Here is a 25,032-nt window from a genome sequence, read left to right on the forward strand (position 1 = left end):
GAATACTTAATAACTTTTCATCTAGACAGCTTGGTGAGTCTGTCAGGGGAGAGGGGGTTCTAGGAGGTTTCTCTGGAAGCAGAGGGCACCTCCATTCTTACTGGACTCTCCAGGCTCTTGACAGCTGGGAGAAAAGAATTTAAAGACCCATCAGGTTTTAGCAAAGGGGAAGAGCTTTCTTGGAAAGCAAAAAAACTGACAATACACACTGAGAATGTGGGCTATTTCAAGAGTGAGAAGTGCTTTTGGGGTCTTGGACTTTTCTTTTTTGGTACTGGGGATTGAACTCAGGGGCACTTTATCTCTGCTCTACGTCCCTAGTCCTTTTTATTTTTTGTTTTGAGGCAGGGTCTTGATAAATTGTTGAGGCTGGCCTCAAATTTGTGATCCTCCTGCCTCAGCCTCCAGAGTTGCTAGAATTACAGGTGCATGCCACTGTGCCTGGCTTGAGCTCTTTATTTATTTAAAAAATATTTTTAGTTGTAGATAGGCACAATACCTTTATTTTGTTTATTTAGTTTTTTTTTTTTTTTTAATGTGGTGCTGGGGATCAAATCTAGTGCCTCACAAGTGCTAGGCAAGCGCTGTACCACTGAGCCACAACTCCAGCCCTAGGCTTTTCTTTTTAAATGAAACCATATGAGGGGTGGTCACAGGAATGCATGTGGGAATGACATCACATCAGCCTGGTGAACTCAGTTCTTTTGGTCATGGATCACAAGAAGTTTATGGTGATCTGGTCTTTCAGAATCTTGGGGTGACATTGTCTCTTCTATGTAGATAACTTTTGGAATGTACCCTTTATTATAGACTTCCTAAAATATTGTTTCTCAACTTGTTTATTTAATCTACTCCAAAAGTACATGTGTTAGTATGTTACATGAGCTCACAGCAATTCTCATAAGTGAGTGAATTTACAATAGCTTTAAGATTTACAGATTTTTCTTTCTGTCCTTTCTGCACAAGGGATAATAAGTATTCAGGACTAAAAGGAACAAGTCTCTAGGCCAGGATAGTCTGTTCTTCAACTATACTTAAAAAGAGTCTTGCCTCTCTTGATAGCTCTTTGTTAAGCTCTCATTTTTGGTTCCTCTACCCTTGATCTGGTTTGCTGGTCTAGGAGTCTTTTTTCCCTTTTTAAGGTAGTGTTGGCTTCTCTGGTATCTTCCTTTCTTTTTTCTTTGATACTAATATTTGTTTACTTTAACCTCTGTATTTAGTGAGCTGCAAAAGGGATACAAAAGTGCAGTACTTAAGAAAGAAGTTATTCCCCTCTCTGGTTAAAAGTTTCTGGAGGACTGGCTGGCTTCATTCCAGAAGGCCATCCAGAGAACTGGGCTGGTGGGGCACTCTGCCATCCTAAATATGTGGTTTCCTTCTTGGGTTCTTAGGAGGGTGCTTGATCTGCCTTCATGCTTGGAGACAACTCACTGGCATGTGTTGCATTCTGGCCTGCTGGAAGGTGAAAGGACACCTGGACAACCAGCGACTTTATTATTTATTTTAAAAGTGAAATGGAAATTGCACACCTCTCTTTCACTCATAGGTCAGTGCCAAAAAAGAAGGATCAACTTAGCCACCAGGAAGACCAAACGATGTTATCTACAGCTAGGCAGTTTATTTTTAAAAAATTTTGTACTGGGGATTGAACCCAGGGGTTCTCTACCACTGAGCTACTTCTCCAGCCATTTTATTTTTTATTTTTAGACAAGATCTCTCTAAGTTGCCCAGCCTGGCCTCAAACTTGTGATCCTCCTGCCTCAGCCTCCCAGGCAGCTGGGATTACAGGTGTACGCCACTGCACCTGTATATTTGGTTTCTTTCTTTCCTCCTTCTTTTCTTCATTCCTCTTCCTTTAGCAGGTTTTGTGGAGGACTTCCTGTGTGTTAGAAACTGACAGATGCTGGCAATACACAGTGTGTGATTCATAATAGACCCAGTCCTTGCCAACATGTAAGTAATTAATATATACTGGTAGTAACACAAATCACTAGGAACACAGTTGTGATAAATGGTACAAAGAAGGATGTGTGGCACTTTGATAAGACATAAAAGAGGGTTCGAAGATGGAGGCAAGAATGTTGGTCAGTATGACGAGTTTTTTTTTGGTACTGGAAATTGAACCCAGAGGTGCTTTACCACTAAGCCACATCCCCAGCCCTTTTTATTTATTTTATTTTGAGACAGTCTCACTGAGTTGCCTCAGGCTTGTTAGATTGCTGAGGCTGGCCTAGAACTTGTGATCCTCCTGCCTCAGCCTCCCAAGTTACTGGGATTACAAGTGTGTGCTGTCACATCCCGCTCTCTGACAGTGTATCTTTTTTTTTTTTTTTTGACAGTGTATCTTATTTGCACAACCCTAGAGTGCTGGGGACTCGAACCCGGGCCTCCAGCATGAGAGGCAGGCACTTTACGAGATGGGCTATATGGCCTGCTTGACAGTGTAGCTTTAACTGGAAAAAGTAGTCCACTTATATTAACATTGATTACTAATATATGAGGATTTACTTCATTGTTTTTTCTCTTTTGTTGCTGTCTTTCAGATAGACTTGAATTTTTTCTTATCCATTTTTTCCTGTTTTCTATATTGGAAATTATACTTATTTCCATTATTTGAGTGGTTCATTTATGATATGCTTTTCCCTAGTACTGGATTGAAACCAGGTCCCACACATACTAGGCAAGTACTCTACTGCTGAGTTACATTCCCAGCCTTTATTACTCCAAAGATTTTTAATATGTACACTTATCAAAGTCCAGAGTTAATAGTTTTGCCTTTCATTTGAGTAATTCAAGTTCTTTAACTCTAGTCATTTATAGTTTACATTTTTAGTATACTCTTTTTGTTTATTTTTATTTTTTACTTTTTGGTGGTATCGAGGATTAACCCAGGTGTGCTACATCCCCAGTCCTTTTTTATTTTGAGACAGGGTTTCACTTAATCATAGAGGCTGTCCTTGAACTTGTGATCCTCCTGCCTCAGCCTCCCAAATAGCTGGAATAATAGGCGTGTGCCACCACACCTGGCTTAGTGTCTTTTGAAAAAGTTCTTTAGAACATCGATTGTACAGTGTTTAGAATTATACACATATTTATATCTTTCTTTGTCTAATATTGTCTAATTTTAACCCCCAAGATAATGAAAGTATAGGGTCCATCATTCTCTTACTCTTCAGACCTGCTGTCTAGGATCACTGTCCTGTCAGAAGTACTTTAGAATTTCCTTTAGTGAGTATCTATAGGTGGTGAATTCTGACAACTGTTCTTTGGAAATGTTTTTATTCGGCCCTTTTCTTTTTTTTCCTTGGTGCTGGGGATCGAACCCAGGGCCTTATGCTTGCAAGGCAAGCACTTTACCAGTTGAGCTATCTCTCCAGCCCTGGCCCTTTTCTTGAAAGGTATTTTTGCTGGATGTCCAAGTCTAGGTTGACAGTTATTGTCTCTGCATGCTGAAGCTGTCCTACTGTCTTTTGACCTCTGTTTTGTTGCTGAGACTGCAGCTGTCAGTCTTCCTGACATGGATTTGTGATTTGAGCTGATGGGTGTGGGTCTCTTGGTTCTACCTTCCTCAAGATCATGGTCTGGAGAGCATACTTTGGATAGCAGTGGTTCAGCAGACACATACATTTCTGAAGCAGAACTCCTTTTCTTAGACTGTTTACTTTGTAGTTAAAACTTGGTTAGTTTTTATTCCTTCAAAATGTATTGAACAAAGCAAAAAATCTTAATATTCCAAAATTAGTATGAAAGTAAGGATAGAATCTTAAAAGATTCCAAATTTATATTAGCAACAGATAATTTACTAGATAATCTTTTCAGAATTTGCTTTGAGAATATCTGAGAACAAAGATCTTTAAAGGTCCATGGATTTTTGAAGTAATCTGATAGTGTTTTTTGTAGAAGTAACTTATCAAATATTGACATTACCTTGAAAAATGTTCCATTACCTAGATTCATAGTGATGAATATTTATGGCATACACTTTATGTATGGTTAAGGAAAAAGCATATTCAACAGTTCAGCATTATGATTACAGAACATTTCTTTGTCTAAGACATGGTTGGATTATATATAATTGTATTTGATTTAGTTTGATGATTAAGACTTTTCAAAAAAGTTAGCAGTCAAGTTAGCTTTTTCTTGCAATTCTGTAAAGAAGTTTCCATCTTTGACTTTAATTTTAAAAATTGGTTTTGGATATATTGAAAGGGTTGCCGTTAGAAAAAATTAACTATAAAGCACAATATAACAAGAGGTTGTTTTTGGGGGGTGGGGGTGGGAAAGCAGTACCATTGAGCTACTTCCCCAGCCCCCTAATTATTTCATTTTCAAAGAGGGTCTCACTTAATTGCCCTGGCTGGTCTAGAATTTGTAATCCTCCTGCCCCAGTCTCCCGAGTGGCTGGGATTATAGGCATGCCCTGTTCTTGAATAGAATTTTTTAAAAAATTATATCAAATTGGTTAAGCCTGTTACTCTCTCTTTGCTTTCATTCTGTTTTATGAGTTTCACTTTTGTCTTTGGTAAACATCTACAGGAAGAAAGCACTCTTTATATGTTAAAACTAACAGGGAGTTAAAAAATGTGACTTCAGTGTTTGACAGCATATTTTGGGCTCATCCAAGTTGTTGCAGTGGGCTGCCACAAACAGGACTCACAGGCCTGTTGGGCACAGCGTGTTAGAACACAAAGGACACCTTGTTTGTAGCAGCGAAAAATTAATTTTGCCATTTTGAACTTTATATTTTTTCTACATCCTGGCCTCTTGAATCCCCTAGTACTTGACATATTTTTATGTATAGAGCTTAGCTCTTCCTTTCCCATCCCAGACTAGGCTTTGGGCTGGGCCTGCCTCTTTCTCTTCGGAGGTTCGAAATGTTCTCTCACAACTTTACTCCCACATTCTGCTCTCCTGTGTCTCCCACTCACTCTTCTGACAGCCTAGCTGTTGCCTCCACAAGGGGACCATCCTTTGCCTTCGCCCACTGTCCGGACACCGTCCTCATTAATTACATGGACTTGTGTTCTGAGAGTATACAGTGCCGTCTTGGCCTGAGAATGGAGACCAGAGCCCAACCACATCCATTCAGAGAAACAGGGAGTGCTTCTGCTGCGTTGGCAGACTGGATTCATTTTGCACGCCGACTCTCTGAGCGACTGACTTACTGGCACTCCCTGGAGAAGAATCCTGAGCCTACTGCCAGAGATCGGTTAGCAGGGTTGGCCAGGGCTTGTGAACAATGGGGCGTGGTGGCTTCTTGGAGGAAAGTGTATTACACTTGTGATCAGAAAATCAACAGTTGAGCCTCAGAAGGTGCAGGTTTCCTCTGGAGTCAGTGCTCACCTGTAGAATGGTATAAGAGTAATCCCACTTCATAGGGGGCACAGCTGCTTTATCATCTAAGTGTATAGGGGAATAGTGGTTTCTTGATTCCATTCACTACCCACGAAGAAGACAAGCCAGAAGGATGAAGCTGCCAGCTACACAGTGAAACCCAAGGACCTGATTGAATTTACTGGAAAAAAGACTCCAAATTTTTAATATTTGCTTATTGAAATATGGTTCTAATAAAGCATGACTCTCATTTTATTGCTTAAACTTTCCTCACAGTCTGTAACCTAGAGTTTTTTATTTTTGGCTTCAGTAGTTTGAAACATGGGTACCATTATTATCCAGCTCAAAGGACCACCTGGAGTGGCTCATTTTCATGTTTGTGTTACTTGGAGTTTTTCTTAGCAGTTCTTAGTCACTTAGTCTGATACCTTAAAATTTGCTATAATTTTTGTCTCAAGAGTTCCAAGTCTGTTACTTTCTGGTGTTAATAATGTCATCTTCCTGTGAATTCTTTCAACCACACACCACCCCATTTCCCTGCTAGTATAGCAGAGTTCATTTTCACTCTGAATGGAGCATCAGGTTTATTTAATTCTTTCCCCCACTAGATAATGGGCTACCTTGGGGGTTTGCCATAATATACATGTGATGTTTAGCATAATCCCTGGCATACATGTGATGCTTAATTTTTTGCACAGTTGAATGAATGAGTTAATGAGTGTTAGAGCATTTATTCTGCATTTTACTTGGCAGTTGAAGTGTGTTTTTCCCAGTGGACTACTAATCCTTAAGGGCAGGGATCATATCTTAATCATCTCCATATAACCCAATTTCCAGCAGAGAGTTCAGCACAGAACTGGAGTTAATTTAGTCAATTTCTTAGGCAAATAGGATTATGTAAATTCAGCCTCCCCCTGCCCAAATACCATGGTTGAGTTGAAATAGCAATCATGTTTACCATGATTGAGTTGAAATAGCAAATGTCAGAACAGGACTGTGTTGAGGGTCTTATATAAAATAAGACATACATCCAAATGTATTAAATTCTAAAATTTAGATTTTTTTTTTTTTTTTCCCTTTTTTCATTTGTTGGTTCTGGGGTTTGAACCCGGGGTACTTTACCAGTGAGTCACATCTCCACATTTCCAGCTCTTGTTATTTTTTTATTTTGAGACAGGGTCTCACTAAATTGCTGAGGCTGACCTCGGAGATGTGATCTTTCTACCTCAACTTCTAGAGCCACTGGGATTATAGGCATGTGCCACAGCATCCATCCTGTGAACACTTCCTTGTCATTGACATTTTTAAAAATATGGTTTTAATGCTTGCATAGGATTCGGATACTCACTGTAATGTTATTTAGCCATTCTACGTTTCTTTCAAGTTTTCATTATAAATAAGTCTGCGGTGATAGCTTTTGGATTCGAACTTTGTGTTAATTACTATCTGCCTGGGCTGGAGTGTTCTTAAGGTTCTTTTGTGGAGGCTTTTTAAAAAAAGTACCAGCCAACCGATCTTTCAAGCTGCAAATCTCTTCATTTGGGAACTATTACATGATTTAAGGGTGAACAGCCCTTTGGATCTCTGGAGAACATAGAAGGGCCTAATACCACTTAAGTAATTGGACAGAAGTTGAGTTTATTTACATGTGGGAGTAATCATTGTCAAGAACAAGGAAAAACTTGTGACACCACAGGAACAGTGTGTACATGACATGTCAAAACAGACAAAGGAAACCAAGTGCATGTGAGCAGTAACTGGAGAGCGTAACATGCCCTCTCCTGTCTTCTACATTGAGATTAACTGTGGTCATTATGTAACTGCTCCTGGCCATCTTCCTGGTTTTCATTTGTGGTGCTGTTTCATTCTTGGTCAGAATTGATGATCGGGTGATTTCTCTTTTCTCTTTTTGGGAAATTCTCCTTACCCAATGTTCCTGGGCCTTTTACTTATATTCGAACTTTTCCATCTGACCCCATTTAGTACCTGCCATGACTAACCCTACCCCCAAGTCCTCATGGGTCACTCCTCTGGATCTACTTTATCCACCCCACTGTTGAGGTTTTACATAATAACACAGTAAAGAGTCATCACCGCAGATCTTCCGTTTGGAAAAATCCCTCCTTGTGAGTAGAGAGCACAGTGGTGAGTCATTCGTGGCAGCAAAGGAGCTTACCATCTTTCTTGGTGTTCTAGCCTTATCTCCTTTATTTGGATACCTTACAAAGTGCGGTGGGGGCGGGGGAGCAACTGGGAGAGCCTTGGCCCCAGGACTCATTATGGCTGTGAACACAGAAAGCCACCAGGCAGAGATTTGGGGTGGAATCTTGTTCCAAGTAGAGTAGGGCTGTCAGGCAGGCAGGCAGGGGCACCAGGACCCTCCCTGGAGAGAGAAGGACACACAGCAGACCAGCAGGCAGAACTTTGTTGTCAGACTCATACCAAGTGCTACAGAGACTGAGCAGGGGAAGCAGAAATGTTCCAGGCTGTCACAACTCAGGCATGAGGACCAGAACTGAATAGTGAGGCAGGTCCAACGACAGGTGGAGCAGCTAACAGCATGATCATGTGACTCTCCCACAGGTAGGCGCAGCACAGGGAATCCAAAATCAACTTCCTCATGACCCCCCAGCAACCTTCCCATTTCTGTTAATGACATGACCATTTCTTGCTCCCAGGCTTGAAGTCTGTTTTGTTTGCTTCCCTTATCCTTCATCTTTGCATCTGGTCAGTTACTGCATCTCTATAGAGTCTACCTCCAAACTCTTGGGGTCCCAACCTTGGCTCTGCTGCACATGGACCCAAGATCAAGGCACTTAACTTCTCCAGCTAACATGGGAGATAACAGTCTCACAGGGTTGTCTTACAGGGTTATGGGGGAAGTGTAGATGAAGTGGATAAAGCCATTATCACCTCTCAACAGGAGTCCCCAAAGTAGGTCCCTTCTTTCCTTTTAGGCTGTCCACTGCTGTCAGTTTTAGCTTCCTAACCACATAGCTCTGAATATGTCATATCCCACCTGAAAGCCTTTAAGGCATCTTAGGAACTAGTAGAACAAAGTCCCATATCCCTATCCTTGTTTTGAGGGCTCCTCACTATCTGGCCCCCATCCTGCATCTCCAGCTTCATATGCTAAGTTTCCTTCATGAACACACCCCCACCCCACATCTCCTGGGTTCCAGCCAAACTGAGCTTGCTATTTTTAGTCCCTCCTTCCATGACCTTGCTCATGCTTGGAACTCTTCTTTTCCAAATCCTGCTCATCACTCAGTACCGGCCCAGGTACGGCCATTTCCTTTACAACTTCCTGTCACCTGCCTCAGCCCTAGGTTTCAGAATATCTTTCTCCTTGAACTTTAATTCTTTCTCTGAACTCTTATTATGCTTACTCTTTTTTGCACTTTGTGTTATTTGGGTACATGACTTTTTCACCTCATATTCTGAGTCCTTGGAGATCTTCCTAAGCACTTAGCAAGGTACCTGATATGTTGTAGGCAATTAGTAACTGTTGTGATGAGTAAGCCAAGCAGGGGGATAATAACTTGCTGAATAAGAGGTGACAGGTTCCTTGGAACTGAAAGGATAGGAAAACAGCTGCATAATACTGGCTGGATCTGGAAAACAGGTAATTTTCAGACAAGAGCATTCACAGTTCTTGTTGAAGTGTGACAGGTTAAGGAAACTCATTGGAGTGGCTATTGTGTGCCAGTCACTGGCTTTAGGGTTATTTTACATATGTTCACTCATTCCCTCTGGGCAGATGTTATACTTTGAATGAAATCCAAATTCTGCAGATAGCCCTACAGGATTCTGAAGTGGGCCTCTATTTCCTTAGCCAGGCTAGCACGGCACTCTCTACCTCTTCACCTTTCCATCTTCTTTTTTTTTTTTTTTTGGTACCAGGGATTGAACCCAGGGGTGCTTGACCACTAGCTCATCACCAGCCCTTATTTAGAGGCAGGGTCTCACTGAGTTGCTTAGGGCCTTGCTAAGTTCTGAGGCTGACTTTAAACTTGCTATCCTGTCTCAGCCTCCTGAATCATTAGGATAACAGGCATGCGAGTCCAGCTGTCTTTTCTTCTTAACTTCCTTACTCTACCCCTCCTTTAAAGTTTCACCCATGGATTCCAAATTTGTGTTTTCCAAAGCACATTCCTGTGAAATTTCATCTGATGTTACTTTCTGATATCTTTCACATCTTTTTCAAAGATAAGCAAATAGAGGGAATGAAATGCCAAGAAAACCTGACAGTTTGTCAAATAACGCCTTTGCTAACTACCGTGCTGCCAGAGGACTAGCCTATATCTTTAAGCATTATGTGTGTTCTGAACAGTTTTTTGCTTTTCTTTTGGTACCAGGGATTTAACCTGGGGGCACTCTACCACTGGGCCACATCCCTAGCCCTGGGTCTTGCTGAGTTGTGTAGGGCCTTGCTAAGTTGCTGAGGCTGACTTTGAACTTGTGCTCCTCCTGCCTCAGCCTCCCAAATTGCTCGGATTATAGTTGTGTGCCACCATATCCAGCCTCTACAATTTTCTAAGTAGTTTGCTAATCGTACTCTGTTCAAAGTGTGCTCTGAGGTGTTGTCTGTCTTTGGAGAGAAACAAGATGGGATAATTCTAAAAACTACTGTGGGAAGGGTGACTGACTTCACATTTTAAAAAAGTTTAAACACATGCTTTAGTATGTTTTTAAAGTAATCATACACATATGTGTACTCTGGGGGATTGCTATTTTTATTACTATATTTATAAAAAAAACAATCAGGCTTTATACAAGACAATGTGGAAAATGAAGGGAAAAAATTTCAAATTCTACAACACCCGTGAAATAGCCATTTGGGATTTCCATTTTAAAATAGGTTCTGGAATGGATGCTTTACCCAGTAACCTGACTCTACATGTGAACCTTTTCTGGAAATAGGTGTTTCCAAATGTGCACTGCTAGTTAATGTTGTTAACAAACAGCTCTTCCATATGTATGAAGGTTATTCACTTTTTTTCCTCTCCATGGGTAAAATGGAGCTGGATCATTTAGAGAAAAAGAAAAATAACCAGTTTCAGTCAGCACCTTGCTTAAATTCTAGAATGCTTGCTTCCAAAGCCCCATCAAAGTTGATATACTTGAGTGTTTCTCAGCAAGGACAGTTAGAAAAAATAGAGAAAGAGAAATATAGAGGTTGAAATCGTCAGGATTTTGCAGTTGGTTGGATGTGGATGAGGAAGATGATGAGCCCAAAGATAATCAGCTTGCAAAGTATAAATAGGAGATTTTATAAGAGGTTCAGTTGTGAGATTTAAATTCCTAGATTCAGATCCTGTGTCTGCAGTTTGTTAGCTACCCAATCTTGGTTTGGGCAGTATTCTTCACCTCAACCTCAGTTTTCTCTATTCCTACAAAATAGGAATCACTTAGCACCTACTTTGTTCTTGGTGTTTTTTTGGCCATACTAGGGATTGAATCCATGCTAGGCAAGCACTCTACCACTGAGCTACATCCCTGTTGCCGCCCACAGCAACGATCCCGCGGATATTTGTTACCGCCTGCAGCAACAATTGCACGGGTATTTATCAGAGTTGGACTGGAAATAAACTACTTCTATTCCTGTGCTGCTTCCTTGCTTGCTTGCTTATTCTCTAGCTTATAGAGGAAAAGAGGCTTACTTGATTTTAGAGGAATAGAGAGGCTTTGAGAGAAAGATAGGCTTTGCTTATAGAGGACGTTTTAGAGAAAGACAGGCTTCTGTGCTTATCAGAGATGTTTCTTCATAGGGTTCTGCTGCTTCCTCTTAGAGGTGCGTCCTGCATCCTGTGATCTAAAGGTGCATACTAGAGGTGCGTGCTAAAGGTGCTGTCTATCTGAGGTGCTTCTTAGTGATGCGTCCTGCGTACTGCGATCTGTGATCTGCAACCTAGAGGTGTGTTCTCAGTTCTCCGCCCAGCGATCTGCCATCTGCCTTCTGCCTCCTGCTTGCTGCTTACTGCTGCTGCTTTCTGCTTGCTGCTGCTTCTTGCCTTCCGCCTACTGCCCGCTTATATTCCCTCCAGGAGGCGGAGGGCAGGGCCAAGCCAGTTAAGCAAAGATCAGGTGAAGAGCCAGCTGCCCAATCACGGCAAGGTCAAAATGAGCAGGCCCGAGCAGGAGCACTCAGGAACACCTGTGCACGCGTTGTGTGCGTGGACTCATTAGAACACGGCCAATGACAAATCACCTGGGTGTGTTTATGTTAACCGACCTCCTCACTGCTGATGTGATCAAAACAACTTCTGGCTGGCTGCCGGGCGCCCTCTTGGCGTAGTCCGCATGGCATAGCCCCCAACACATCCCCAGCCCTTTTAATTTTATTTCAGACAGGGTTTCTCCAAGTTAACCAGATTGACCTCAAACTTGGGATCCTCCTGCCTCAGCTTCCTGAGTACCTGGGATTACAGGAGTGTGCCTGGTTTAGTACCTACTTCATTCCATTATTGTAGGCTTAAGAGGGAGAACCCTCTCATAGTGCTTAGCATGGTGCCTGAGTGTTGTCCATTTCAGTTATTAATGGTGATACTATAGAGAACAGAAAAGAAGAGCAGAGCAGGGAGATGGTAAGGAACAGGATTTCCACCTGGATGAGCTGAGGACAATGTATATACTCTGCAGAATCCAGAAGACGGAAGTGGGCCTGCTCTGCATATAGCTGTCCATTTGTTCTCTGAACATGTTTCCTGGAAGGTCTCACATGCTTTGATCCTGTGAAAAATGTTTGGTCCCCTGAAGAAGCTTGGGTTGCTCTCCCTTAGCTCATTAGTGCTTTGCCAACTGGAGAGTGGTGTTGTTTTCCAGCCACTGTTGTCAGTCTGTTGTGCAGGTGGTTCACAGCTGTGGGTGCTGGGCCCAGGGTGGGGCAGCGGGAGCCCATCATCTGCACACCAAACCTGTGCCCTCACAGCTGAAAGGGCTGGTGGTGCTTCTTTCTTGGGGATCTGTGTCAGCTCCCTCAACATCGAAGTTGAGAGTAAAGCCACTGCTAGAATTAAACTTCATGTGATTGCTCTAAGTTTTAATTTTTTTTTTTTTTTTTCTTATTGCAGATCATCAATGCGGTGGTACTTTTGATTTTACTGAGTGCCCTGGCTGATCCAGATCAGTACCATTTTTCAAGTTCTGAACTAGGAGGGGACTTTGAGTTCATGGATGATGCCAGTAAGTACATCAGATAGCAATTGTAGATATTTTGGGATTTTCAAGGGCAGGGAAGCCAGCTGCTTGTCCTTCCTATTAGGTTACAGATATTGATTCACAGGTCCATTTGAACTGATACTTTAACTTTTTTCTTTGTTAAAAAATGAAATCAGCGAATATTTTTGTGCTGCCTATGTTTTATCTCTGTTCTACATTAATTTATTCTTTTTTTTAAAGTTATTACTTTGTTACAGACTTTTCACCTCTGGCCTTTTGGGGACTTTGGGAGGAGTCAGTGGCAGGAAGGAAGATTAAAAGGATTAATGGGTATCCCATTATGCATTTCAAAATTTACCTCTCTTCCAGGAGGTGATGATCTTCCATTCTAGAAACTATGTTGCTGTTTCATTTGTGAATTTGGGGCCTCTTTCTGGCAAATGGACTGTGGGTGTGGGGTAAGTGGGGAGGAGGCACCATCTCTCAGGAATCTGCAACTTGAGCATTGACTACTCGTGGTCATGCTGCGTCCAAGCTACCTGAGGGGCAAAGCTGTGCAGAATCCTAGACAGAAGATTGTGCAAATGTATTATTTATCATTGGCTTTGGGAAATTCACGTGAGTTGGAAGAAGTCGCTGGGAGGCAAATTAAAGAGGAGAGAATGTGGCCCAAGGTGCAAAGATAAGAGTTTAAGAGAGAATGGGAACATTTGAAAGACAGCGAGGACTGTGGATTTTATTTTCAGAATGAGAAAAAGTTATTCAGTACTTTTAAGTAAACGTACAAACTAATGTGCATCTTCAGAAAATCGCTTTTTTTGCCGAGTGGAGAGTGCATTTAGAGACTGATCGCAAGCGCAGAGCCTGGGAGTTTGGTTTTGGGGCCGCTTCTAGAGTCTAGGCTGCGTTGAGGATGGAGGTCTGGGCAGTGGGGGAAAGGGAGAAATCAAAGATGACTTACTCCCCAGCTTGAAGAGGTGATATGAGTCTTTACTGAGGTAAGGAAGTCAGGGGTCAGGAGGTGGGAACATAGCTGGGGGAAAAAACTAGACTTTGACTTAAGGGACTCAACCAAGTATCCTTCTTAGCCATGTGGACTCTAACTAGAAGCCAGTTTGAATCCTGATCCTGCCATGTGTTAAATTTTCTAACCTTGAGTTTATCACTTATCTCCGTGTGCCTTAGTTTCCTCCTGAAGGAACTAATCAAAGTATCTACCTACTTAATGGGGTTGTGGGTGAGACTACATGCAAAGTGCTAAGCAAGCACCTCAGCAGCACATATACCAATATTGGACCAATATAGCCAAGATTAGCATGGCTCCTGAGCAAAGAGGACATGCAAATTTCTCATGAAGGTTCCATATTAAAAGAAAAAAGAAAAGGAAACAAAGTGTTCGGAATGGAGGTCTGTCCCATAGTTAAGAACTCAGTACATTTCACTGTTATTTAGCTCTGTTGGAATTGAAACATATTAGCTGTCCTAAAGTGGAGGACATCAGCTCCAAAGGCATTTGTATTAAGGAGAGAGGAAAGAGAAAATGGAAGGAGTCCCAGGACAAGCCCTGGAGGGGCCCCAACTTGTAAGGTCAGGAGCAGGAGCCATAGCAATAGGTGGCAAATAAACAAAGAACAGGAGTCATTTGTTTCATAGCAAGAGTTAAGAAGTCAGGGGCATTATACTGTCCTGGAGCTTGGGACTTTGCCAAAGACATGACTTATGCTATAATATTTATTCCCTTAATTCTGAATAACTGCATTACTCTTAGGAATTCTTCCAGTTCCATTCATATTAAAATAATCTCTCTGCTTTCCTTCTTTCTGAGTTTAAAGACTATATAAACTACATATGAAACATTTGATTGATATTTAAAAATAAATTCTCTTGTGCTGTTTCCAGGAGGAGGATTCCCCTTCTGAGGTAATTGAGGTTAGAAAAATAAGTTTTAAATTGATACCACTGTGGTTCTATCTGGATCAAATGATAACACTGCATGTCTTATTCTAACTGGGGGAGAGTCAGCTGGGGAATGACTATGTGACAGGATAAGCTTAATTTAGCTGCCTTCAAAGGCTTGCTGGTGCTTAAGACTTTAAAATAGTAATTGTTTTGTGATGTCCTGGATATTCCAGTGCATTTGATGTTTCTCTTGTGTTTCATATATCTGAAAAGTTTAAAAGAATAGTTTGTAATTACTTTTAAGATGATCATTTAAATCACACAGTTACGAAGGTACGGAAGAGTAGATGTTCACTTGAGTGAATCTATTTTTGAAACTTCTTCCCTCTTACATTTCCTTTCCATATGTTTTGATCTCTTTTAATAAGCTTGTAGGTCAGAAGTCACTGCAGTGGACAAGCCTTTAATATTTAATTCATGTGGATAGAATTGAGTAGTCCTTGAGACTGGTACAATCAATTGTTTTAATCTTTGCTAGAAAATGATGCAAGTTAATATAGCAATTTTATGTTACTATCTTTTTGAATGATGGCAGCTATTTGAAGACTTTATCCAGGAAGAGCAGGAATTTATCTCACTTTCCCATGTGCTCTTTTCCTAAAATGATCCGGTAGAAGGAAACCTATTTCCTGTTTACATCAAAGTGGGGTCCATGGGTGAATTCAGTGGGATAAAGAAAAAAAATAAAGGAAATTCTCCTCACTTTTAAATCTAGTCCTTTAAAAAAATGAAATCCAACAATAAATCTAGCCCTTTGCCATTTCTAATACAGGAATAGTGGCAATATAGTTATAGTGGTAATTTATAAATACTTTTTTTTTATTTATGACAAGTTGACTAGGCTCGAAATGGTAAGAAACTGACATAGGTTGGAGACTAATGAAACATAACTCAGTGAAGTATGGGATTCGAGATTAGATTCTGAAACAGAATAAGGACATGAAGAGGAAACAGTGGACCTATAGGTGAAATGCAAATAAAATCTGTAATTAGTGTATAGTTTAACAACATTGTAGCAATGCTGACTTCTTGGGTTTTTTTTTTTTTTTTTTTTTTGGTACTAGGGATTGAACCCAAGGGCTCTTAACCATTGAGCCATGTCCCCAGCCCTTTTTTATATTTTATTAGAGACAGGGTCTCACTGAGTTGCTTAGGACCTCACTAAGTTGCTGAGGCTAGCTTTGAATTTGTGATCCTCCTGCCTCAACCTCCCAAGCCACTGGGAGTACAGGTGTGCCCCATTGCACCTGGTGACTTCTTGTTTTGATCATTATACTAGCATTAGAAAAAAAAAATTAACATTAGAGGAAGCATGGAGCACGGTATATATGAGATCTCTTCTGTGTTTGCAACTTTTGTATGTGTCTGAAATGACTTCAGAACAAAAGGTTAAAGGAAAAAATTATTTGGCCTACTGACTTAGAAGACCAAAGAATAAGATTGAGAAGGTGTGAATGTGTGGCATATTGTATTACACACTCAGAACTTTCTGAGAATAGACTCAGGATTTTATTTGCGAGATTTTAATGATGTGGCAGTCAACTGTAACAGCAAGGGTCAGAACTATACTCACAATACCAGGCAGCAGATTGTCCAAATTAATGTCTGATTGCTTTTGCATCAGATTTGTCTTTCTAGTCAAACATTCCCTGGGTCAACCAACTGGTCTGAAAAAGGAAATGGCCAGAAAAGTAATCAAGAATTGTTGGTTAACCTTATGGAAAATGGTCTCTTGATTTAAGATAAAGACACCTTACATTTATTGGAAATAGGTTGGTCTTTGTAATAAATGATTCTGAGTGAAATCAATAGGAAATACCTTACAAAAGAAGATAAGATATCCATATGTCCACTAAGCATATGGACTGTTCTCCATGTTATTCATTATAAAGAAGGATGAAAATTACAACCACATAGTGAATCACCACACCCATTCAAAGTGGCAGGCAGGCATTATTAATTGAGATGACCATACCCCCTCTTGGTGTGGATGTGGAACAAGTGGAATTCTCAGACTGCTGCTGGGAATATGAATTGCGCAACCACTTTGGGAAAACTAAAGCTAAATATACACCAACCCAATGACCTTGTAATTTGACTCCTTGATATATGCCCTACAGAAATGGGTTGCTTGGACTGGGGTTTTGGCTCAGTGGTAGAGTGCTTGCCTAGCATCTCGATTCTCAGCACCACATATAAATAAAGAAATAAAAGATATATCAACATCCTAAAAAATATTTTAAAAAACGAAATGAGTGCTCATGTGCTTTTTTTTTTTAAATATTTTTTTAGTTGTCAGTGGACCTCTATTTTATTTACATATGGTGCTGAGAACCGAGCCCATGCCTCACATACGTTGAACAAGCACTCGCCTACTGAGCTGCCACCCCAGCCCTGCTCATGTGCATTTTAAGCTTTGTATAAACATGACTTTATTCATAATAACCAAAAACTGGAAACAGCCCATATTTCTGCCAATGGTAGAATGGTCAGAAATGCAGTGGTGAGAGATGAAACAATACAGGCAGAATGGGTGATGGAAACTCATCATATTCTTCTAATGTTTGACAGTGTTGATGATTAAGAACTCAGAAATAGTGAGTGAGCATGTGCCTGTGCAAGGTGTGTGTGTGTGTGAGGGGGGGTGATTCTTCTGAGCAGAGCTGGGGCTTTCCCCGTACCTTGCTCTGGCATCGGGGAAGGGCCCCAGGCTTCCTACCTGCTCTTTTCACACGGATTCCAACAGCCTTCAAGAAAGACAATTAATGGCAGCAGAAGCTGAGCTAAGGTAACCATCCCAGCCCTTTGTTCTATTCCATCCACTCTACCATTGTTCCATCCTTCCATCTGTTGTTCATACCCCCTCTTTTAAATCATGTGGTTTAACAGGACACATACTCTGCACCTTGACTATATTTCACTGCTCTTTTTCTCGATGTTTCTAAAGATAATTCAATAAATGTTTATTTTCCAGGAAACTTTTTGTAAAGGTGTGTTAGGAATAAGAAGAGCACTAGGGATGGTGGAGTCCTTTGTATAATCACACCTATTATTCCCAGAACTCAAGGAAGGACAAGAGGTTGTAGTTACTGGGGCTGGGAGTCAGAGAGTCACCTGGAGTTAACATCTTCATAAGGGGCAGAGACATTTGTACTAGGGCCACAGTCAACCCAGGGTGACCTCAGCAGGGGGCAGTCTGACTCTTCTTCCATCTGATCTTCTAGATGAGCTCAACTTGGCCAATTGCACCCAAAACCAGAGGACAAAGAGGGCCCCATCGTTACCTCCTGGTAACCTCCCGTGGTCAGAGAGTGGATTTGAAAAGGCAGATTGAAGGCCTCCTGCAGTCATTCACACGCTTAATCTTGGGTGTTCTACTTCACCAGCCTTTTTACTTGGTGCCAATTTTCTTGCTTTACCTAGAAGAACCCTACTTAAGAAAGAAGAAAAAGGGCTGGGTGGGGTTGTGGCTCTGGTGGAGTGCTTGCCTGGTACATGTGAGCCAGTGGGTTCGATCCTCAGCAGCACATAATAAATAAAGTTAAAAAAAAAAAAAAAAAAAAACTTTGCTAAATATCTTAAACTCTTAAAATACATGGAGCCCACAGAATCTCCTTGGTTTGAAGTCATGCGATTGCCCTTGCTTGCGCAGGAACGGAGTAACCCAGGTGCCCAGTGTCCCTTCTGTGTGCTTCCCCTCACCTGCTGCTTCTATGATTCATTTTATTGTTGTTGTTTACATTTTAAAACTTTTGAAATCAGTACATCATTTATCATTTAGCATGGATTTAATGTGAGAACCGTTTGCTATCCCCCTCCACTTTTTTTTTTGTTTTGTATTAGGGATCGAATCCAGGGGCACTTAACTACTGAGCTACCTCTCCAGCCCACCCCTTTTTTAATTTTAATTTTATTTTATTATTTTATTTTTTGTGATGCTGGGAATTGAACCAAGGGCCTTGTGCATGCAAGGCAAGCACTCTACCAACTGAGCCATATCCCCCCCCTTTTAAAAAAATTTTTTTAGATGTAGGTAGACCTTTATTTTTTTATTCATATGTAGTGCTGAGACTCAAACCCAGTGCCTCACACATGCTAGGCAAGTGCTCTACCACTGAACCACAACCCCAGCCCTTTTTTATATATTATTAGAGACAAGAGTCTCTCTCTGAGTTGCTTAGGACCTTGCTAAGTTACTGAGGCTGACTTTGAACTTGTGATCATACTGCCTCAGCCTCCTGAGTCGCAGGGATTACAGGCATGTGCCACTGCCAGGAGCCCACACTTTATGTTGAGAAACTTGAAACCTTTCAGAAAAGTTGCACATACAGTGAACCACCAGTATTTTTCATTAACAACAATTTGGAGTTCTTGGTTTTTTCTAAAATTGTCTTATTAAATTTTGGGTAGGTACAAAACAATATTATAAAATATTTATAAAATACACCAAATTATCATACTATACTTGTGTACCTGGCAGTTTGTTTTAAAAAACTGAATTTTACCTTAACTTTCAGAGTCTTGTCTTCCCCTTCTTGATTCCACATTTCCTGTGTCCGGAGAACCATTCTTCAGAGCCGCCTGTCATTCATTCCTTTGTTCTTTGTAGATAACCACATGCGTTTTTATCTGGAATTGATCTGTTCTTTAACTCTCACAGCTTGAACTTTAGAGAGTATTTACATAGCATATGCATTCTCCCAGGACTTGTTGTTTCTGTTTTACTGTGTCAAAGATCATTTAGGCTCTTGTTAAAAAGTGGTGAAGAAGACTTATTCAAGAGGGACTACTGCAGTGAGGTTTTGCCCAGAGGAAGAGAGATCCAGCCCAACTCCCATTCCTGTGAAGATTGGTGGAGATTTATAGCTAAGGAGCAGGGTGGGGGTCAGTGGATGGAAAATTACTGAGAGGAATTGTTGGTAGACTGACTCAGCAGGATTCTTTTTGAAAGCAGGCCAGAGTGATAAAGAGATTGAGGTTAAGAGTGTGATCAGATATTGAGGGTGATCAGGTGCCACAGATGAGGGTTTTGTCTAAACTGACCCTATAGGAATCTTGCTACTAATGGAGGCCTCATTGAAAAGTACTGGAAATTGAACCCAGGTCCTTGCACATGCTAGGTACTCTACCACTGAGCTACATCCCCAGCCTCATTTTTTAAAATTTTATTTTGAGACAAGTCTCCCTAAGTTGCCCAGGCTGGCTTCAAACTTGAGGTCCTCCTGTTACAGAGCTGGGGCCTTCTGGGAAACTGAGGAAGTACAAAGACCCCTTCTTCAAACCTCAGTTCTTGTGATCAAGTTAGAGAGATTTTAGACACGTCCAGAGTAGCAAGAATGAGTTTATTGAAGGGATAGGAAAAGGGAAAGGGGGACAGTCAAGGAAGAGAGTAGGTCCTCTCAGAGGAGAGAAGCCAAGTGCCTCTCCTGCCCTCAAGTTTTGTTGGGGGTCTTAGGGAAGTTTCCAGAGTCCTGCCTAGGTCCACCTCTTGACTTTTGACAGCAGGGATATCAGACTTTCAAGTACCCATTGCCATGACAATGCTAGGTTCCCTTGGCCCATGCTGAGCAGTTCTAACTGGATTCTTAATCATTTTTACAGGTTTTGTGGTTAGGAGGTGTTATTATCTTCCAGAATCTGGTCTGTGGAAAGACCAAATGTCTCCCTTCAAAGTAACGTGGGTTCTTCTTATGAAGGTTATTTCCTGCCTGCATTTCCTTGCAGATAACAGGTAGTTTTCAAGTAGAAAGTGACATATCCTGTCCATTTGGGCCAGAGGGCTGCAGGTATATTGCTTTTTTGGCAAAGAAAGCATGTGGGTGCCAGCACAGTGGGCCCATATTATAGAATTATTCTTTTAACCTCATTTTCCCACCATCCTCATCTGTATGTCCCCTAACACTCCTGCCTCGGCTTCCCAAGTAGTTGAGATTATAAGCGTGCAGCCCTGTCCTGTCTAGATCATGCTTCTTTTTATTAAATTTACTTTCTTGAGGTCCCGTCACACAGCTTAGTTCTCCAGTGACCATAATCACAAAACAATGTAAATGCTTATTGGATTGTCTGTTGTTCCATAAGCAACCTTAGGAGAATCAAGTGCATTTAATTTCTCAGTGTAATATTGGCTGGCAGGAATTAATCTCTTTATTTTAGGGAACGGTGAATTGAGAGATTCTCTGAAGTTGGTATTTAAGTACATTATTTAATAAACAAATCCTAACTTTTTATAGGTTATTTTAAATCTTCGTGTCTTATACCATGTGTGAATCTTAAAAACACGATGCTAAATGAATGGAGCCAGACACGTGAGACCACATACTGTGTGATTCATTTATATGATGTGCAGAGTAGGCAGATCCGCAGAGACAGAAAGTAAACGTAATGGATGACAAATGCAGGCCTGGATGTAAAATAAACTATGTGACACTGTCATGAGAATCAGTGCCTGGGAAAGGGAGAGTTCCCCTGCCCTTTCTAGTCAGCTCTTCTTCTGGAAACCTGATTAACACCAGGGACCCCTACCTTTTGGATTGTAAATAACTACCCCTAGGAATAACTACTCCCCTTTGGTGTGTAAAGGCCCCCATAAGATTTATCTCTGGGCCTTGTGAGAGGAGCCAGTTCACACTCTGCTTCTATGAACATGCTTCCCACAAGAAACTCAACTGCCCGACCATATATCACCATATATCGTGTAGGCAGAAATTTGATGGCACCAGAGAGCCTCTACATGATGTGAGAAACTGGAGATGGGGGCTCAGAATTTGGAGTCTGACTGATGTCCTCTGGGCCCACTGGCATAAAATGAAGTTCTCCCACTCTGGCTCAAGTACCCTCTGCCACTTCTTGTCTGATTCCTGCAACACTGATAGTGGGCAACACAGACAAGGGGTACTGGGTGCTGGGGAGTAGGGAGTGGAAAGTGATTGATAACTGGTGTTAGGGAATTTTTTTTGGCGGGGGGTGGGGAATAAAAGTGCTCTGGTGATGGTGGTGCAACCTTGTGAATATACTAAAAAAAAAAGAAAGCCACTGAATTGTACACGCGAGAAGAGTGAATTTTATAGTATGTGAACTATATCTCTGTTGAAAAAATTATGAGGGAAAAAAGAGGACTTGAACAAGTACTCTATTCTGCTCATTCTTTTTTTTTAAACTTTTAAAAAATATATCTGTATATTTTAGTTGTAGGTGGACACAATAACTTTGTTTTACTTTTATGTGGTGCTCTGGGTTGAACCCAGGGCCTCACGCAGGGCCTCACGTGTGCTACGCAGGTGCTCTACCACTGAGCCACAATTTCAGCCCTGACTTATTCTTCCTTTTGACTGAAAATAATATGATTGCCTCTGAGCTCCCCTCCTCCCTTCATTTATCTTCTGAATTCCTCCCTCTTCCTAAGCTCCTTGAGAATAGACTCTGTTCTGTTAGTTTTTGTAGCTGCTTTCTATAGTGTTTATCCTAGCTTATACCTATTGAGTATTTATGAAATAAATTTTGGGTTTAAGCCTAAAACTATAAATAAGCACATTACAAGAAAATCCTCTTCTTGTGTAGTACAAAACAAAAAATCACCACACAAGCAAAAGAAGCATGTTAAATTATTCCTTCTGTTTTAGAGCAATAGAATTAGTGCCTTGTTATTCTTCTCCAAGCTTTCAGCCTTAGAGTGTAGGACCCCGTAGCATAGATTTGGAACTCTGGGTGTTCCATTTGCCCCTGTGGGATCAAGGTCTTTGTATTTTGCTCAGAGTAGTTACATACTGTTATGAACTCAGCTGAAAATAGTTGTTCTCTATACTTTATGGTGACAGTATACCCTCAATTCTGTTCGTTTTCATGTACTGCAGTGCCAGAAATGTGACGAAATTAGAGGAAATCTATGTGGAAGATTGGTTTCTGACTAGACAAAATGTGTGAGCATAAATTAGCTAGTTTGCAAGCTAGCTATGAGTTTTATGAGAAGTAAACAAATCTGAGATATTACAGAAAGTAGAGTCAGAAATACAATATTTGAACAGAGGCATTTGAGGTAACTTGTATAAACCTTTTCTCTTTTCAAGGATAATTGAGTATCAGGAAACATTTTCTCATTACGACTTTTGTGACCTGTGGTATAACTTTGGTAGAATTCTTTTTGAATTAGAACTACATTACTAAGGCAGGAACAATGTGATATCTGTGTGCTCTGATGTTGGGCTGGACTGGCTACTGTGCATAGTATAAGTAAAGGGCACTCCTGTGGGTGCTGTGGGTGACCAGAAATATTATCAATTGCAAAGACCCCTGTATTTTTTTTTTTTTTTTTTTTTTTTTTTTTTTTTTGCGGTGCTGGGGATTGAACCCAGGGCCATACCCACTGAGCTATATCCCCAGCCCAAGACCCCTGTATTATCAGGATTGTTTCCTTAATTGCCTTTATATCATTACAGGTAATGAATTTTAATTCCTTCTATTCACTATGTATACTACACATTCTTTCAGAGTGGTGAGCAGGTACTGTAGATTGCTTGGAGATAGAATGAATTAGCCTGTTTTATCTGCTCCGTGTTTTTGATTGATACTTTGGGTCTACCTAAGCTATTGTACACACTTGGTATATATTCAGTCTGTGCAGTGTGGTTGGCAAAATCATTTATACATAGAATTTCGAGAATTTCTTCACATTAGTAACATTATTATGATAAATACCCTCTTATTGCTGGGTGCTGTGGTACAGGCCTATAATCCCAGTTACTTGGGAGGCTGAAGCAGGAGAATCACAAGTTTGAGGTCAGCTTCAGCAGCTTAGTGAGGCCCTAAGCAACTGAGGGAGACCCTGTCTCAAAACAAAAGAGGACAAAACAAGGGATGGGGATGTGGTGCAGTGATAGAATGCTTCTGGGTTCAGTCTCTAGTACAAAAAAAAGAGCCTCTTATCGAGAGTGGTAATCAGATACTTTATGACTTTTATTTATACCTTTTAAATTTCTCTGGGTTTTATAGTCTTTGAAAAAAGATTTTGCATGTTAAATGCACTCAAGTGTATTCTCCCCATTAACCTACAGTGATACCATGAGGCATATGTGAAGTTTTTTTGTTTCCCTTCCAAAAGTAAAATGTAAACATTAGAGTTATGAAATAAACCAAAAGCTTGTGTACATCTTCAAAGAAATCACTCTTAAGTAGCGAGTACTACTGATTGTCCTGTTTTCATCACTTTTTTTTTTTTTTTTTTTGGTACTGGGGCTTGAAATCAGGGGCACTCAACCACCGAGCCACATCCCCAGCTCTATTTTGTATTTTATTTAGGAATAGGGTCTCACTGAGTTGCTTAGCACCTTGCTGTTGCTGAGGCTGGCGTTGAACTCGAGATCCTCCTGCCTCAGCCTCCTAAACTGCTGGGATTACAGGTGTGCGCCACTGTGCCTGATTTTTCTTCTTTTTGAGAATTACCTCTTCACCTTTTTTTGTTTTTGGTATTAGGAATTGAACTCAGGGGCACTTTACCACTGAGCTACATCTCTAACCCTTTTTATTGTGCATTTTGAGATAGGATTTTATTAAGTTGTCCAGGTTGTCCTCGAACTTGGGCTCATCCTGCCTCAGCCTTCCAAGTTAACTGGAATTACAGTGTGTGTGCCCCTATGCTGGCCAGAACCTTAACTATCTTGAGGCCTTTGTTGCCATATCTTCATTTCTGGCCTAGAAGGTACTTTGTAAACCTCCTGCTTAAAATTTCTCACCTGAAGCGGAGGATACAGAGGATGCCTCTAACACTAGAATGTTTTGCATTAGAGAAAAACCTAGAGGACATGGCAGCCCAGGTTCGTCGTTGGTCAATGTTCATAGCTTAAGTAGAAGCAGCATGGTGTGGTATGATAAGGTAGAAAGAACCAGAGATTTGAAATCGTAACAGAATTAGTCATAGCTTATCCTTTTGATGCAAACACTATCTCAGTTATATAACCTCTGAGCCCTAGTTCTATAATCTGTTCAGTAGGAACAATAACATCTACCTCAGTCAAGAAGATTAAAACATTTGTGAAAATGCCTTCAAAACTGTCAAGCAGGGTTTTGTACTCTCAGCCAGATGATGACCCCATATATTATCCTTAGAAACCTAGTTTTGCCAGGCTTCTCATCAGAATTGCCTAAAGATAGGGACCTTGTAAATAAATGTTCATTTAGTACCTATTACGATGTATCATTCTAGATTGGCACTGTTCAATAGGAATATAATATGACCTCATACATAATAATAAATTTTCTGCTGGCCACCCTGAGAAAGACAAACAGGTGAGATTAATTTAATTGTTTTGTTTTTAACTCAGTACATAAAAATATAATCATGTAATCAGTGTAAAAATTACTTAGCATAATTTTTTTTCTTTGTGGTGCCCGGGATTGAACCCAGGACCTTGTGCATGCAAGGAAAGCACTCTACCAACTAAGCTATATCCCCAACCCATGTAAAAATTACTAATGAAATATTTTTCATTCTTTTTCTTTGTGCCAAGTCCTTGAAATCTGGAGTGTATGTTAATCTCATAATACATGTAGGTTCAGATTAACCTCTTTTCAAGTGTTCAATTCCCA

The 25,032-nt window shown here is 40.8% G+C and overlaps 1 protein-coding gene across 1 annotated transcript in view; it reads left to right on the top strand.

Moving 5' to 3' along the window:
* The window catches only part of LAPTM4B (lysosomal protein transmembrane 4 beta), a 63,635-nt gene that overhangs the window by 9,459 nt on the left and 29,144 nt on the right, over nt 1-25,032 (top strand). Inside the window, exon 2 of the mRNA XM_079126304.1 lies at nt 12,408-12,519. Coding sequence (XP_078982430.1) covers nt 12,408-12,519 — 112 coding nt within the window. The remainder of the gene's footprint in view (nt 1-12,407; nt 12,520-25,032) is intronic.

This window comes from Sciurus vulgaris (assembly GCF_902686455.1).
Source record: "Sciurus vulgaris genome assembly, chromosome: 1".
Classification (NCBI taxonomy): domain Eukaryota; kingdom Metazoa; phylum Chordata; class Mammalia; order Rodentia; family Sciuridae; genus Sciurus; species Sciurus vulgaris.